Raw genomic sequence first — 16,657 nt, 5'->3', positions numbered from 1 at the left:
TTTTGCTACAAAATTTTTAGTAAATAACTTTTAAACAATAAGTGAATCTAAACCAAATTTCGTACAAATGTTTATTAGAGTTTTGTTTATATATGTGAATTCTTATTTCGCTGATAATGTTCTTTCCTTCAAATTTGTCAATAAATGCTGCAATACATAATTTTCTATAAGAATCAGTACAAACATTAAATTTAAATAATTTCCAAACCATTAAGAGAATTGTGCTTAAATTTTGCACAGATATTCAGAAGAAATAGAACAATCTACGAAATTTTCATGCTTTTGTCAATGTTTTGACATATGATACATATGATTACATTCTCAACATTTCTTGCTTACTGGGTTGGTAGTCGATTCGCGATGATTCAAATAGCCCGCGCGACGGCTATTCGGCTAAGTTCGGACCGCGTCGTGCATACTCGATCACGCACTCGCTTGGCGATGGAATATGGGTTCGGCGGCCGCCGGGTCTGGGAATCTAGCAGAAGCTCCGGGAGCTCCGGTTTTCAGTTCGCTAGTCGCAGGGTTCGACCGCTCGAGGACGGGTCGTAAGTGTCGTACGTATTATACGTGGACGGGTGCGTGCGTGCGCGTGAGAAAGCCAGCGAAGAAAGGATATATATACACGCAACACAGTACGTATAAAGGAACGAGAAGATCCTTTGTAAGCGGAGGGAAAGGGCCGCTCGAGAAAGATAGATAGATAGATAGAGAGAGAGAGAGAAAGAAAAGACGTAGAAAGAAAGAGAGAGAGAGAGAGAGAGCAAGGTGCTTGCTTAAAAGAGGTGGGAGAGAGTCGTCGTCGTCGCAGTATACGTGGTGTGTCAGAAGCGGTGATCAGTGTTTTTTTTCTTTCTCTCTCTCTCTTCCTCCGAAAACTATAGCGAGGATCTCGCGCGAATACTTTATCGCTATCGATCGTAGCGACGGCTACGTCGTACAGAACGCGGACACACGGACATCAAGCACGCCAGAAAATCCGCCTTCCTTTCTCTCTCTCTCTCTCTCTCGGTATACACTCCTTTTCCTGTCTGCCAGTCTTCTGTCCCCCTCCCCCAATTCGTGTCCCTCACCCCACTTCACCATTGCCCCCCCGCCCCCCTCCCGTCCCTAGTTTCATTCGTTTCCTCTTCGCCGCGTGCGCGTTTCCGCGGCCACTGCCGCCGCTCTCTTCGGGGTTGCCGGCTGCCTATTATTCCTTCGTAAGTCGACGCTTCGGAAAGAAGAGACGCCTGGGCAAGAACGGGCACACAGGTGCAGGTGCATGCATATAGGCGACGAGCACGTAGGAGAGCGCGAGATCCCGTCGTGAGCAGCGGGGGAGGCGGATAAGAAGGAGAAGGAATCGGTGAGAGAAAAGGAAAAGGAGAAGAAGGAGAAGGCGACAGCGGCAGCCGCAGCAGCAGCGGCGGACGGAGCAGTTGTCACGCATACCTCGTACGGTTTACTATCGTCGCGCACACACAGTACATCGATAGTCGACGAATTGTCAGGATGGATGATACCGCGGGCCCACCGCGAACGTCGGACGTGGGGGCGATGGGGGTCGAGAGCGACGAAGCCGCAACCTCCTCGAAGATGCGGACGCTCGACGACGAGTCGACCGTTGTTCCCCCGGACGACCCGGTCGTCCCTGCCGGTGACGCGGCCACCACCACCACTACCACCACTATCGGAGCGGCGGCGGCGGCCGCCGCCGCCGCCTCCGATAACGTTGAATGCCGGGACAGGGGTTCGATAAGAGCCGCGTCCCCGGGACCGCGCGCCGCAGCCGCGACTACTACCTCGAATTCGACGACGACGACGACGCCGCAGCCGCCGCAGCTGCCGCCGGCACCGCAACCGGGGTGTGGCTGCGTCGCCGCCGGCGCCGCCGACAGAGACGAGATCACCGTGTGCATCACACCGACCACCGGCGGCCAGTTCGAGCTCACGGTGGACCGGAACGACACTGTGGAGAGCCTTAAGAAGATTATCTCCAAGAAGCTGAAGGTCGCCAAGGAGCGCATCTGCTTGCTGTACCGTGAGAGGTGAGCCGTTTCATTCTTTTCTTCTTTATTTCTCGGCTTGCGAGGAGAAGAATCGAAACCGGTGTAATTTCGGTTGAGATGCGTGAAGTTAGCCCCTAAATAGTAGAAAAAATTAAATTTTTTTATCTGATTCCATTGCACATTGTTTGCACATGTATGCACTTTTTCTATTTTTGTTTGCGCGTCTCTAGTAAAATAGTTAAAAAAAAAACTTTAGAGAGTGGACCAACTTCACGTTGGCCCCTAATTTTTATAAAAATGATTTTTAATTAATCTAATCGATAGATTTTCGTGTCTTTACATATTTCAAAATAGTTAGAATTTTCATTTGAACGTTTGAAATAGTTATTTAAAAAAAAACTTGGGGGACTAATTTTACATTTATAAATTTAAATTATGCGAAAAGCTGTAATAAGCTTAATCCAAAGATTTTCTCTTGCACATTTCAACAAAAATTGAATTTTTTTTTATACATTTGTAGAAAAAGAGTTATTTAAAAAAAACTTTAAGAAATGAATTTCATATTCAAAAGAATTTAAATTTTGCGAGAATCTTTTTGTAATAAGCTTAATTAATAGATTTTTGTTTGGATATTTTCATGTAGTTAAAAATAAAAAAACGAAGTTTTTTTAACCTCCAAACTTTTTTTTTTTTTTTTTTAATAATTCTTTCTAGAAATGTGCAAATGAAAATCTATGGATTAAACTTATTATGAAAATATTTTCACAAAATTTGAATTCTTTTGAATAAAATTGATATTTCAAAGTTCATTTTTGAAAATAATTCTTTCAAATGTGTAAACAAAAATCTATCGATTAGTTGATTGAAAATCATTTTTGTAAAATTTGGGGACTGGCTCTTTCAAAAGTTTTTTTTTTGATAACTTCTAAAAATAAATAAAACTCAACTGTAAATAAAAACTCAAACTGTTTTGAAATGTATAAACGAAAATCTATCAATGAAAAAACATTTTTCTAGAAAGTAGGAATTAACGTGAATATGGGGAATAATATATTGGCTCTCGCAAATGTCTTTTTTAATAATCTTTTTACTAAAAAAAGGTGTGTAAACAAAAACAAAAAGTGCATTCATGTGCAAACAATGTGCAATCAAATCACGTAAAAAAAATTTAATTTTTCCTAATAATGGAGGGCTAACTTCAGGAGTTTCACATCTTTTCGATTGGGTTGGACGCTGGCCTTCGAGAATGACGGGAGATACGACTAACCACGTCTGTGTTTTTTATCGCGGAAAGAAAATATCGAAGTCGGCTTCTCTCGTGCGTTTTGTGTATCCTTGAGATTTGAATTCGCTCAAACATCGCGACAATCTTGTTTCTTGAAAGGCAAATTAGAATCGGTTTTTCTTTTTTTATATTTTGTTATCTATACTGAATCTTATATAATATATGAATGTGCTGGGCGTGAATATTAAAAATTCATTAAAAATTATTAATTGATGGAATATCGCTCTTAAATTGTACATATGTGCTGAACTTGAAGAGAACTATCGGGAGCTCTTGTCAAAAATGATAACATTTAACACATTTTAGTACTTTAGAGGGAAGAGTGTCGTGCTAGGCGTGATTAAAAACTGATTAAAAATTATTAATTGTTGGAATATCGCTTCGAAATTGCACATATATGTTCAACTTGAATAGAACTATCGGGAACTCTTACTACAAATGATAAAATTTAACGCGTTTTAGTACTTTAGAGGGGAGGGTGTCGTGCTAGATTCGCGAAGTTACCACATTTTTTCAATTTCGATTTTTTAATATAAGGATTGCGGAACTCTTTAATTTTTATCAGAAACCATAGTCCTATGAAAAGTGCTATTAGAACTCATAGTATTTTTTTGAAATTTGTAAAACATCGTGCCAACTTCACAGACACCATTTAAAAATCTCGGACGCGCCTAAAGTTCCAATGTACTTTATCTTTTTATTCTTCTTTTAGAAGTTCGTAGATAAAGACGATCTTTCGACAACAATTACATTCTTATATATATATATATATATATATATATATATATATATATATATATATAAGAAATATATTTCTCAGGCTCTCTATTGAGTTTTAGAATTCTTAGAATTCAGCTGAAAGGAGAGAGACAGATAGACCTATTGTGACATCGCTCTTCTTTTCGCTTCCTCCCATTTTTTTTTCACAATGAAAACGGGCAAGAAAAACGCAAAGTCTATTTTTACCAATTACTCTTCATCAGATTCTTCGTGGAATGATGATAATGTGTTTTTACATGATACAGACCGAGCAGAGAGAAATATACAAAAGCGTGAACGAAGGGACTTTTATTTTATACGGCCTCTCATAATCAACTCTTTGAAATCATTCATGATAACTCGTGATTTTGTCGCGATAGGATTCCACCGCGTCGCGTTATCTCTCTCGAAGATGTCGCGGTGAGAATGACGTAGAGGAAGAGAGCGTCGCGGCGTACGTCTCGCTCACACACACCACACACACACACATACATATATACTCGCATCGCTTCTATTTTTCTCACAAGCGACGTACGTTTGAATCGGACCTCGCCCCATGTTCTGCCGGCTCTGGCAAAGAAAGAAGAGAAAGAATATAAGAGAGAAAGGGCGGCGAAGAGTGAGACCAGTTGGGCGGGGAGGAGGGGAGAGGCAGAATAGAGACGACTCGGGTAGAGAGCGAACGTGTGCAGGCTCGTCCTTCGTGCCGGTGCACTTTTAGATATGCGTTGGTGAGAAGAAAGAGAGAGAGAGAGAGAGAGAGAGAGAGGGAGGAAAAAAGAAAGAAAGAAAAAGAACGATGGATATATGTGTATCCAGATGTATACAGGCTCTTTCAGAAAGAAACAGAGGCGCAAGAAATACTTTGGGAGGAAATCGTGAGCTGTAATAATAATAAAAAAAAATGTAAACAAATATAGAGCGTTGATAGAGACTACAGATTTAAGAAGGAAATAACTTTATTACAGTCTCCAATCTTTTTTTCGTCGGTAAACTAATTTTGTCTCATCAGTGTTATTATCGCACAGTTACGGAATGTTGCTAATGTGGAAATTTGAAATTTTGAATAGCGCTTGATTTCTTTATCATTATCGTATCTTGTGTATGTTTTGTGATTCCAAACGCAATCACGTTTTGTGATTGTCAAAGTATTCCAAATGAGATACACACACATATATTCCTCGACAGTTTTTTTTTAATTTATAATAGAGAAACGTCATTATTCCGTTTCGCGAATGTCTCAGATTTTTTATATTTTTTTCTTGATTTTGTTTACTTAAGATATCTCTAATAATATTACTCTCTCTCTCTCTCTCCCCCTCTCTCTCTTTTCCTTTCTTTTTCACTCACTCTTTCATTCCGTTTATATATTATATGCATATTTCACTTTAATGACGATATTGATTTAAAAATTCGAAAGAATAATAAAAGTCTCGATGTGTGACTTAAAATAAGATATTGCGAACTTTTATAATGATAGGAGAAAAGGAAGAATGTTTGAACCCTCTCTTCGATCTTCTCGCCGAGTATAATGATAACCCCGGTATTGTTCCCCTTCGAGGTATCGACCTATCCCCCTGAAACCGCCTGTATACGTGGGGTCTCGTGGGCGTCCATGGGGGCCGCAGATCCATCCACCTCCACTAAACCACCTCCTGCAACTTCGTGCGAGCACCGAGCACGCGAGAGAAATATGGTGGAGTGGAAGGTTGGCATACCGCGGTGAGAGTAGTCGTGAGAGGAGGTGGGACGAGGTGGCGGAGGTGGCGTGTAGTAGTATAATAGGTAGAGAGAATATCTCGGGAAATCGCACTCCCGTAAAGTAGAACAGTGACAGCCGTCTGTGGTAGTAGATAGAACGAGAAAGAGAGAGAGAGAGAGAGAGAGAGAGAGAGAGAGGGGTATATACGTAAAAGAGGCGGCGAAAGAAGACAAAAGAGAGAGAGGAATCTATTTATTATTCGGAGTAGTTGCATCGGAAAACACAAATATGACTAAGGAAAAATTGTAGAAAAAAAAAAGAGACTTGCATTATAAAGAGGCGTACAGATGTACAAAATTGATCGAGCAGTGTAAAAATAGTGAGATAATAATAGAGTACAAACGGTATTTTACATATAAAAGCCAGCACAGAAGAAAAGAGTATACAATGGATACTGATGTAAAAGGTAGACATATAAAAATAATAAAGAAGCAAGTATTTTTTTTAATAGCGATTCTCCCTCGCGATTATTCGTTAATTGCTTTATTACCTAAGAAATTTTTACATCATTAGTTTCAGGCGATTATGCACATATATTTGAAAAATATTCTGTATCACATGCTTTTTAATAATGATACAATCTTTTAATAACCAATTAATGTAACAGTACAAATACATATGTTATGAATGTATATATGGAAAATCGATATCCCGACTATTATATCGCCATAAGGATGTTCGGCTAGTAGCAAGAAGCTTTCAAAATTTAAAAAAAACATACTTTTTATTTGGAAAATTAAATAAATTGATCTTAATTATAAAAAGAATTAAAATATTACAAAATAATACTTTTTAAAGTCTTTATAAAAGAAAATGGTAATTATATTTAGAATAAGGTCTTTTCCGAATTTTGACAAATATGATCGGGTCTCTCTAAAAAAATGTTTGTTGTGACTTCAATAGTGATAATCAGTCGCAGGACTCTCTCTCCCCAACTCCTCAAAAAACAAATTAAAGTTTCACAATTTTAATGCTTTTTCTATTATAAAATAAGGAAAAATAAAGTTTTTTTACATTTATAGAGATGCAGCTCTTCCTATTTCTGATTTAAAACTAAAATTTGGTTTGGGTTAGGTTATAAAGGGTTTACAACTTTCCATGCAAAGCGAGCCAATACAAACCTATATGTCTAGTTTTTTCATAGTGAGGCCCCCCTCGCAGGGGGGAACATACTGCCTCCATGCATATACTTTTTAATGCGAAGTGAGGCTCCACATAGGCCTACAATTTTCCTCGCGAAGCGAGGTTCAACTCAAACTTTTGTATTGATAAGTGCTATCTTATACAATAATTTTTTGGTAAATATGTATGAAGTGGATCCGATCATATTTGTCAAAATTCAAAAAAGGCATTATTCTAAATAATTACCAAGAAAATAGTTGTAATTTTAATATTTTTTATAATTTATGACAAAAATTTTTGATTATCAGTATCTTCTGAAATCAACTGCAAAAAAACGAGTAATTTACAAGATTTTTTTTTAGGTTACTATAAGTATTTTGCTATAATTTTTAGTAAAAAATTTTAACAGTAAGTGGATTTAAATCAAGTTTTGCAAAAATATTTATTAGAGTTTTGTTAATACACGTTAAAATTTTTCACTAATGCTCAGGTTTTGTAAAAATACTCAAAAAAAAATAGTAGAACAATCTCTAAAATTTTCATGCAGGATGTCTATTTTTCCTGGAAAAACTTAGAAAACCTCGAATTCTCAGGGATTTCGTTTTTATCTTGAAAAATCAGGGAATTCTCATGGAATTTTATTCGAACCCAATGAATTTTTTCAAAAATTCTCTCTTTGATTATTTTCTTCTTATATTGTAAGCATCAACAATTTAATTGCCCAATGATTGTAAATTATATGTTTCAAATATATTATAAATATATATCTCTCTTTGATTATATATTCATTGTCATAGCAAAAGATATTAAATTTACAATATTGAGTATATATTTTTTATTATAATTCTGACAATTAAGCATAAAAAAGGAAAATATTATGTAAATGAAAAATACTTAATATACTTATTTATTATACTGAGTACACATTTTTTAAAGTGGCTCATTTCTTTAATACTTTTTTTAATTCAATATTTAAAATTTAAATGATTTATTTTCCCTACGAGTAAAGCATTAAAAAGTGCATAAAAAAATTTATTTTAAAAAGAATTTTCCAATTTTATCTGGAATTTTGTACAAATTCCTAAAAAATCAGGGAATTCTTAGGGAATTTTTTTATAAGCTTTTTATAGACATTCTGATGAAATTTTTATGCTTCTGTCAATGTTATGATATATGATACTTACATCTTTAAATCCAATCATTCGAATTAACATTAAAAGACATCGCAATATATTATATACATGAAGAGAAACGTGGATATGGAAAGAGAGAGATAGAGAAATTTGGCTATATATAATATTGTATATTTCTATGCCCAGTCTGCTTCTTTCATTCTTTCTTGTTTGCCTCGAGTCCTGATGCTTTTTCTTCTGCATCTTAGGTGTTTCATTCAGGCGTCTTCTTCTTTTTCTTCTCTCTATAAAACTTTCGATTTTTGAAAATGCGGTGCTAACTTCACACCGGCTTTTTCTTCTATATAATGGCCACTATTGACCTAGAATATGATCAAATAATTCTGGCCAACAATTGTTTGAGAGTTATCCAAATATATGTTCAACAAAAGGCGCCATAAATTTACTATCTTGCAGGAGGCACTCGATAATATGAATGCATTAGACCGATGACACACTCGAAAATAGCCCAGAAATGGGAAAATAATGATAATTAATAGGAGGCACTCGAAGATGGCGCCCCCCTCGTTCGGGCGTAATTCCTTCGACCTCTCTCTCTCTCTCTCTCTCTCTCTCTCTCTCTCTTTCTCAGGCTTCCTGTTGCTCTTATCTTTCTTCTTTCCTCTTCTCTCCCCCCTTCGTTGTGCGAACCTCATGATATTCGCTCGATTCTTTGTGTCTGCCGGAGCAGTTTCAGGCGCAGGTAGCACTCTGGATTTTTTCCTCCTCCAAACAACACGATGCACATGTGTGTGCTCGTGACGACGATGTAGGCAGCTGCGGGTGTGTCAGTTTGGCTGCATTATAGTACAGCATGCGTGAAAGGAAAAAATATTTTACATTTAATTCTTTCCAAGTCTTTCCAATTCATTCCAATTCTTTCAAATAAATTGTTAAAAAACAAAACATTCGGGTCTTAAGAGATATAAGTGTGTATGCTAGACTGATAATGAACGAGAAATGCTTTATATCGAAGAATTGACCTTGAAAAAGTTGCAGCAAATTTGATGATTTGTTATATTATGATCAAATACTATGTTATCACTCCATATTAAAATCGGAAAGAATTAAATGTAAAATATTTTTTCCGAGAGACTTTCACTCTTTCCTGCTAATATCATAAAAATGATTAATTAAGCTTGTATGACGGAATAAAGTAAGGTTAACTTTTCTATTAATTGAAAATAATTATATTTTTTTAGCATCTTATTTTATAATTCTTTTTATGTCGTGTCATCATTATGCGAGATGAAGATAAAATTAAACGAGCGATTAATAGACAAACGAAAATATATCATAAAGGAGTAGTCTCGACGGCACATCCTGTGTGCTTGGAATCAGTGATATTTCCATTGATTAAATGAAGATCGTGTAAAGTCTATGAATGGAAAGACATTTATGGAGACACTACACAATTTCATCTTTGTATAAATTATCACTTCTCATTTGTTCGATTTTACTTGATGACGATAGAAAATCATAAAGATAAGCAAATGAAAAACAATTTACAATTTAACTATAAAGCAAGAGAAAATGAGCCAATTTTCCTTTGATTCTTAACATGAAATATTAATTTTTAACTGCTAATTTTTAATTGCTAATAATATCTTAGGTCGTTCAATTATGCAATAAATATACGCGCTTGTATTTATTGTAATATTTTCTGATATTATAAATTGCATAATATTTTTGCCCTCCGCATTTAAAAAAAAATAAAGAAAATATGGAAAATGTTAGAAATTACATATTCGCAATTTTTTGTCTCATTTAAAGAATGTTTTAGTTGTACAATAGTAGCAAAAAGCTTTCGAAATACATATAAATTAAAAAAAAAAACATTTCTTATTACACTCTTCGGATTACATTGGTTGGAAAATGAAATAAATAAATCTGGATTATAAAAAGAATTAAATATACAAAAAAATAATATGCTTTTTAATGTCTTCGTAAAAGAAAATAGTCATAATTAATATTTTTCCTAATTTATGACAAAAACTTTTTTGATTGTTAATACTTCCTATCAACTGCAAGAAACAAAAAAAAACAAATAATTTATAGGAAGATTTTTAGGATAGAAAGTATTATTACAAGCATTTTGCTATAATGTTTAGTAAATAATTTTCAAATCAGTAATGGATTTAAATCAAGTTTTGTACAAATTAGTTTAGTGGATTTTAATATATGTTACAATTTTTATTTTGGTGGCAATGCTTTTTTCTTGTTAAATTCATCGATTAGTACTACAATATGTGATTTTTTATAAGAATCAATACTAACTTTAAACTTAAATAATTTTTAAACTGTTAAGAGAATTGTACTCAAGTTACAGACATTCAAAGTGATATTCAATATAGATATTCAAAGAAGTGCACAGATATTCAAAAATAGTAGAACTGTTTACGAAATTTTCATGCTTTTGTCAATGTTTTCACATATGACACATACGTTCTTTTTCGATATCACAGTCGGGCTATAGCCGTCTTTTTCATTTTTACGCATGCGTACACCGGTGTGTAAATGCGGGACATAGACCGCGATAAATGCAATTTGGCCGGTCGATCTCTCGCCAGCACGAGAGGACTTTTCAGGTGACGTTATTAATAGTTAACGCGACATTTGCTATGATAAGCGAGACATTGGTAGCCTTTGGTTGTTAACGTGACATTGTCATCATTGTGTGTGACATTCAGTCAGTTCTTGCATTACGTCACGAATGTGATGCAAGCGTATCTCATTCTGTGATACTCGTTATTTCATGGCATTCTCGCCTCTTTAAAATTATTTTTATTTCCTTATAGAATTTGACTAATTAATTATTATTATATTTATTTTTTACATTTATTCTTCATTTCTATATACAATATATACAATATATTTCTTTAACTTATTTGAAATTTTGTAAGTGTGCATAAAAAGATGATGAGATTCAGATGTCATACGCATCAGTTTCACATGCACTTATCTTTCATACTTGAAAGATAATAAATTTCTACTTTTGTTGCAGCTTTTATACAATTTTATATTGAACAACGTGATTTGCGCGCGATACCGCACTCTGCGTCAGCATCAAGTGCCATCGATGGTGCGAATGTGTCATTGTGGGATTTCTGTTAGTCATCGTGTTGCGCGTAGAAGGAGCGGACTTTAAGTCACCTCTGGCTACGTATAACAAAAGAATGACATGAGCGATGTTTTTTTTTTTTTTTTTCTAAAAATCGTTGAAATACATCGTAATACATCGTACACATCTCATTTAATTACCAAATATTAATGTTGTTTAATTACACTTACTATAACAGTGTTAAACACAATACACTTTTTTTCCTTCTGGATATTATGAAAGAGAAGAAATAAGATTGCCTTTTGTGTGATTATATAGGGTGTTCGAGAATTAAACCGACAAAGGCAGGTTATAAAGGACATTAAAACAAGCCAATTTTGCCAATAAACTCCTGTCCGCAAATGAGGTATTTTGGCTAGAGACTCAAAGACTAACAAGGAAATCTCGCGATCTTGAAAATATTAATTTTGATCAAACTTTACACACATGTAAGGGGAGGGGTTAGCCGTCGCTCGTTATTTATTACAAAGTTATTAAAAATTTAAATTTATAACTTTTCACGCGAAGCGAAGTTCAACGCAAACTTATGTGTCTAGTTTTTTGATAGTGGAGCCTCCCAAATTTTAGTTTTAAATCAGAAATAGGTTTGGGTTAGGTTATATCTTCCAGAAGTGGAGGGCGGGGGCGGAACTCACTGTGTTCATGCATACACTTTGCGAAGTGAGGTTCACAACTTGGGTTTACAACTTTTCACGCAAAGCGAGATTCAACGCATCTATGTGTCTAATTTTTTGATAGTGGAACCCCTCCGTAGGAGGGGCGGAACGTATTGCCTCCACGCATATATTTTTAATGAGAGAAGTGAAATTCCACATGGGTTTACAACTTTTCACGCAAAGCGAGATTTAACTCATGTACAACCCATGTAGAATCTCGCTTTGCTTTCGAAAGTATATATGTGGACACAGTGGGCTTTTGCCTCTCCTACGGGGAGGTTCCACTTCCGGAAGAAATAATCTAATCCAAACCTATTTCTGATTTAAAACTAAAATTTGGTTTGGATTAAGTTATATCTTCCGGAGCTTTCTCGTAAGGGGAGAGGGGAGAGGAAGGATCATAACCGCCACTTTTTTCGCGATATGAACCTCGTTTTGCACTCAAGGTTGCAAATACATTTAAAATCATACCTCGCTTTGCGTTAAAAGTCATAAATTATCTTAAATTGTTAATAACTTTGTAATAAGCAACGAGCGATGGCTAAAATTTTTTGCAAGTTACTTAGAGTTACTCATGAGCCTTGACAATATATGTCAAGGTCATTGAAATCGGTAAGGTCAGTGCTAATATGCAAATTATTAATATGCATATTAATAATACCAATTTTTTTCAGATTTTTCTTTTTATTAGTCTTTGATTCTCTAATGCTAAAACAGCTTATTTGCAAATACGGATTTATTGGCAAAATTGGCTTGTTTTGATGTTCTTTATGATGACCTGAAGTTTGTCGGTCTAATTCAGGAACACTCTAAAGGCCGGAGCACATAAAAAAAGTTAAGCAATAAGACTTAAGGGTGTATGTCATATATCGAAATATTAACAAAAGCATGAAAATTTTGTAGTTTGTTCTAATTCTTCTGAATATCTGTGTAAAAACTGAGTGCAATTTTCTTAAGAGTTTGAAAATTATTTAAGTTTAAAGTTACTATTAATTCTTATGGAAAATCGCGTATTGCATTTATTGACAAATTTGATAAGGAAAAAATATTACCAATGAAATAAAACTTTTCACATATATTAAGAAAATTCTAATAAATTTTTGTGCAACACTTGATTTAGATTCACTTATTCGTTTAAAAGTTATTTATTAAAAATTGTAGAAAAATATTATCTTTCTCTCTTTCTGCAAATTACTCGTTTTTCATTGTTTAGTTGCAGTTGATTTCAGGGAATATTCATGATCAAAAGTTTTTGCCATAAACTAGAAAAAATATTAATTACAATTATTTTCTTTTATGAAGACGTCAAAATCCATATTATTTTGTGATGTTTTAATTCTTTTTATAATCTGGATTCATTTGTTTGATTTTTCAAACAGTATAAACATAAAAAATATGTTTTTTTTTAATTTTGACAATTTTTTGCTACTATTGTACTTCCAAAACATCCTTAAGATGTAAGCGAATTGACCAATCGTGATTGAACACTAAGGCAGCCATATTGAAACGTAAGCAACGATGAAAATTCTATATGGATGAAATTCTTAAGTCTTAAGACTTACTGCTTAAGTTTTTTTGTATGCCATGACCTTTACAAATGCATAAATGTTAACATAACTTTACATATGCGTTTGCCCACGAGAAGAAAGACTTATTAGAATCCACTTTATCGCATCGCGAATAAAGGGAGGATGAGAGAGATGATTTTTGGGACGAGGGCAAGATAATCTTTATTCTAAATTGGATATGCAACAATAAATAACTAATATCTGACGATGCAGGAAGCGAAAAATCTTGGGATTCACGAGTCATATTGTAAACCAGTTATGGTAAACGAAATGCATTACACTTGCCAATTTTATCGCCGACTTCTGCGAAAATCTCGTCCGAACAAACGATTGGCGTGTCGGAGAAATGAGTCTCTACTACTTAAGAGTTTATACTTCCCTTGTTATTTTTCGCCGAGCGAAAAAAACATGTTTATCGGTCGTGAGCTTGGGAACAAGCTCGGAAAAGTCGCGAAAGAGTTGAACGCGCCGGGCGCGAGTGAATCAATGTGGCCGGTCGCCAATTCGAGAAAACAGAATGATCGATAGAGCGGAATTGCGGTGGATTTAAAGAGACCACCACTACTCTTTTAGTAGCGTGGAGAATTGCCACGCGAAACGAAACAACCGTTGAACTATATACAATAGATGGCAGCCGTTTATAAATTTCGAATTATTTGTCTTCCGAGAAAGAAACGTCATCCTCGCTTATCGATATAAATCGGAATCAATAATGTATTCTCGATAATTTTCGAAATGCCGAGAATTTATTACGATTAATTTATTAATTAATTTAAGGTTTAATATTTCAGCTACAAATTTCTAGATTGTTTTTAATTTTTATTTTTGCTTATAAATTTATACATTTATTATCATATTATATAAGATTAAATTATGTAACTATAAAAGTTAAGAATTACTTGATTATATTAAATTGTAAAAAAATAACTTACTGTTTTGAAAAATATAAAATAGTTTGTATTATGTTTATACGTAATGTATTATATTTATACGTAAGTTTATATTGAAATATTTTACCAAGTCATTATTTATATTTCTCTAATTATAAGTTTTTTTTTTATTTTATACTATTACATATTATCTCTGTTAAATTTTTTTTCTAATAGAAAAAGAGAGCATGTATTTCTTCGCATATAATATACATTGTTTATGTTATTATGAGCAAATGTTAATTCAGCTGATTATGAGAATTGAGGCACGACATGAAATGCGCGCGCATTCGTGCGATAATCTCAAGAACCAAAGACGAGACGCGTGGCAGAATTATACCATAAGACTTTAAAATCACATACGTGGCTTTTTTGATGTACTATATATTGTGTCTATGCATTATATGGATGTCTTCTTACACAGACTATACAAGTCGCATATAAATAGATTCGATATTTTATATTATTTGATTATTACGAAATAATACGATAATAAAAAAAAAACGAAAATAATAATCATCGAAAATAAAAATAAAATTATAATAATAAAATTAGAACAATAAAATTACAATGTGACCATAAATTTCTTCCGCCATTTAATGTCGTTTTGATCATCAGTTTATAATATTTGCATCATGTACATTAATATTTTTGTTTTCATTGTGATATTATTTGATCTGTTTGTCGATTATAGTTACGTATTAGTGCGTATTAGTATGACCTTTGAATAACTTTTGTATTTGAGTATCCAACTGATGGTCAAGATGATTGAAACCCGGTCGACAGCCGAAATATATCTGCTTCTTTAGCCTGCAAATAATTACTTATCCAAGGTAAATGTACCTATTACTTAGCTAAATAGTATTTTTACTAAATGACACAGATTTGTCACTTTCTATCTGACGTAGCGTTATTTGTCAATGAGTAAATATATTATCTCGTGTCTCATCAGATATTTTACCATGACAGTTAATTTCTGTCAATTTCTTTGTATAATACTTGGGAAAGTTTTTTATTTATATTATTAGATGTATGGTGTTGTGTTTCCTAAAAACAAAAAGAATTACTGTCTAGCGTATTAAGAGATTATCTTTATAAATGTAAAGTTCCCCATATATATATATATTGTAATTGGAAGTTGATAAAGGACATTCTCGTAATTTTTGTGCAAAAAGCAATAAAGCAATAGAAGAAGGCAAATGACAGTAACAAGGTGAGAATTTGTGTGACAATTGTCCAAAATTATGCTGAGTTATCTAAATTAAAAATTTAGAAAAAAAGAGGAAAGGAAGAGAAAAAAGGGATTTTACGCTACTCTTTGTTTCTCTCCCCTCCCCAAAAAAAGTAAATTCTCTAAATTAAAAGTTTATGTAGCAAATATTTATTACATTACAAAATAATTTAAGCATTTACCTTTCTTGAAATGGTTTACTCTTTTTTAAGTAAAGTACTTGGAGAAAACAAGGGTGGAAAAAATGTTACTGTCGTTGTTAAATCATCGATTTCGCATTTCGTCTGCACATATATATGTTCGAGCGGAAAAACGCGATTTACCTTATTGTTAGCCTCTACAATACAAAGCGCGTATAGACTACTAGCATATTGTTTACGCACCATGTGTGCGGTGAGAGGCCGGTGCACGCACACGCGTGTTTCGCGCTTGAAGTACGCGGTGGAAGGTCGCGTCTCCTCTTTCTTCTTCTTCACCTCTCCGCCCCTTCTTATTCCCCCACCATTCCTCCCCTTCTTATTCCCCCACCATTCCTCCCCTTCTTATTCCCCCACCATTCCTCCCCTTCTTATTCCCCCACCATTCCTCACGCTCTTGATGTCCCTGGGCGCGATGAAAAAAATATGTTTGGCGACACACCGTCAGGATTCTTAACTGCTTCAAATTCCTTTTGCAAATTCGCTATGGACTACCAAAATCTATATAGCAGTACGATACAATGCTGAATTGATGTTTTGGAAGGTATGAATAATGTCGTTCTGCGACTCTTGAGGGTGAATTAATGAGTGTTTCATATCCCATCTATACGATGGTTTCAGAAGCGCATTTTTTCCCCGCCACCTTCGAAGCAGGTTATTTTTATTTTTCAGATATCGAGGTGTCCTTACATTAATTGCATAGGAAAATTTATAATAGCACAGATAATTATATATAAAAATATTAGAACTATTTATGAGAACACAGAAATTAATGTATAGGGTGTCCCAAAGAAGAGACCGATAAACTTCAGGTGGTTATAAAGGACAACAAAACAAATCAATTTTGTTAATAAACCTATGTCT

The 16,657-nt window shown here is 34.4% G+C and overlaps 1 protein-coding gene across 2 annotated transcripts in view; it reads left to right on the top strand.

Moving 5' to 3' along the window:
• The first annotated feature begins 441 nt into the window (after positions 1–441).
• The window catches only part of LOC126852982 (midnolin homolog), a 51,981-nt gene continuing 35,765 nt past the window's right edge, over positions 442–16,657 (top strand). The window contains exon 1 of one of the 2 annotated variants that reach the window (XM_050598331.1): positions 442–2,030. In XM_050598331.1, coding sequence (XP_050454288.1) covers positions 1,495–2,030 — 536 coding nt within the window. In that variant the 5' untranslated portion in view covers positions 442–1,494. The remainder of the gene's footprint in view (positions 2,031–16,657) is intronic. The other variant, XM_050598332.1, reaches the window with a different exon arrangement.

This window comes from Cataglyphis hispanica, chromosome 11 (genome assembly GCF_021464435.1).
Source record: "Cataglyphis hispanica isolate Lineage 1 chromosome 11, ULB_Chis1_1.0, whole genome shotgun sequence".
NCBI classification, from domain to species: Eukaryota; Metazoa; Arthropoda; class Insecta; order Hymenoptera; family Formicidae; genus Cataglyphis; species Cataglyphis hispanica.
The sequence above is the reverse complement of the archived record's forward strand: the minus strand, read 5'-3'. Positions and strand labels throughout refer to the sequence as shown.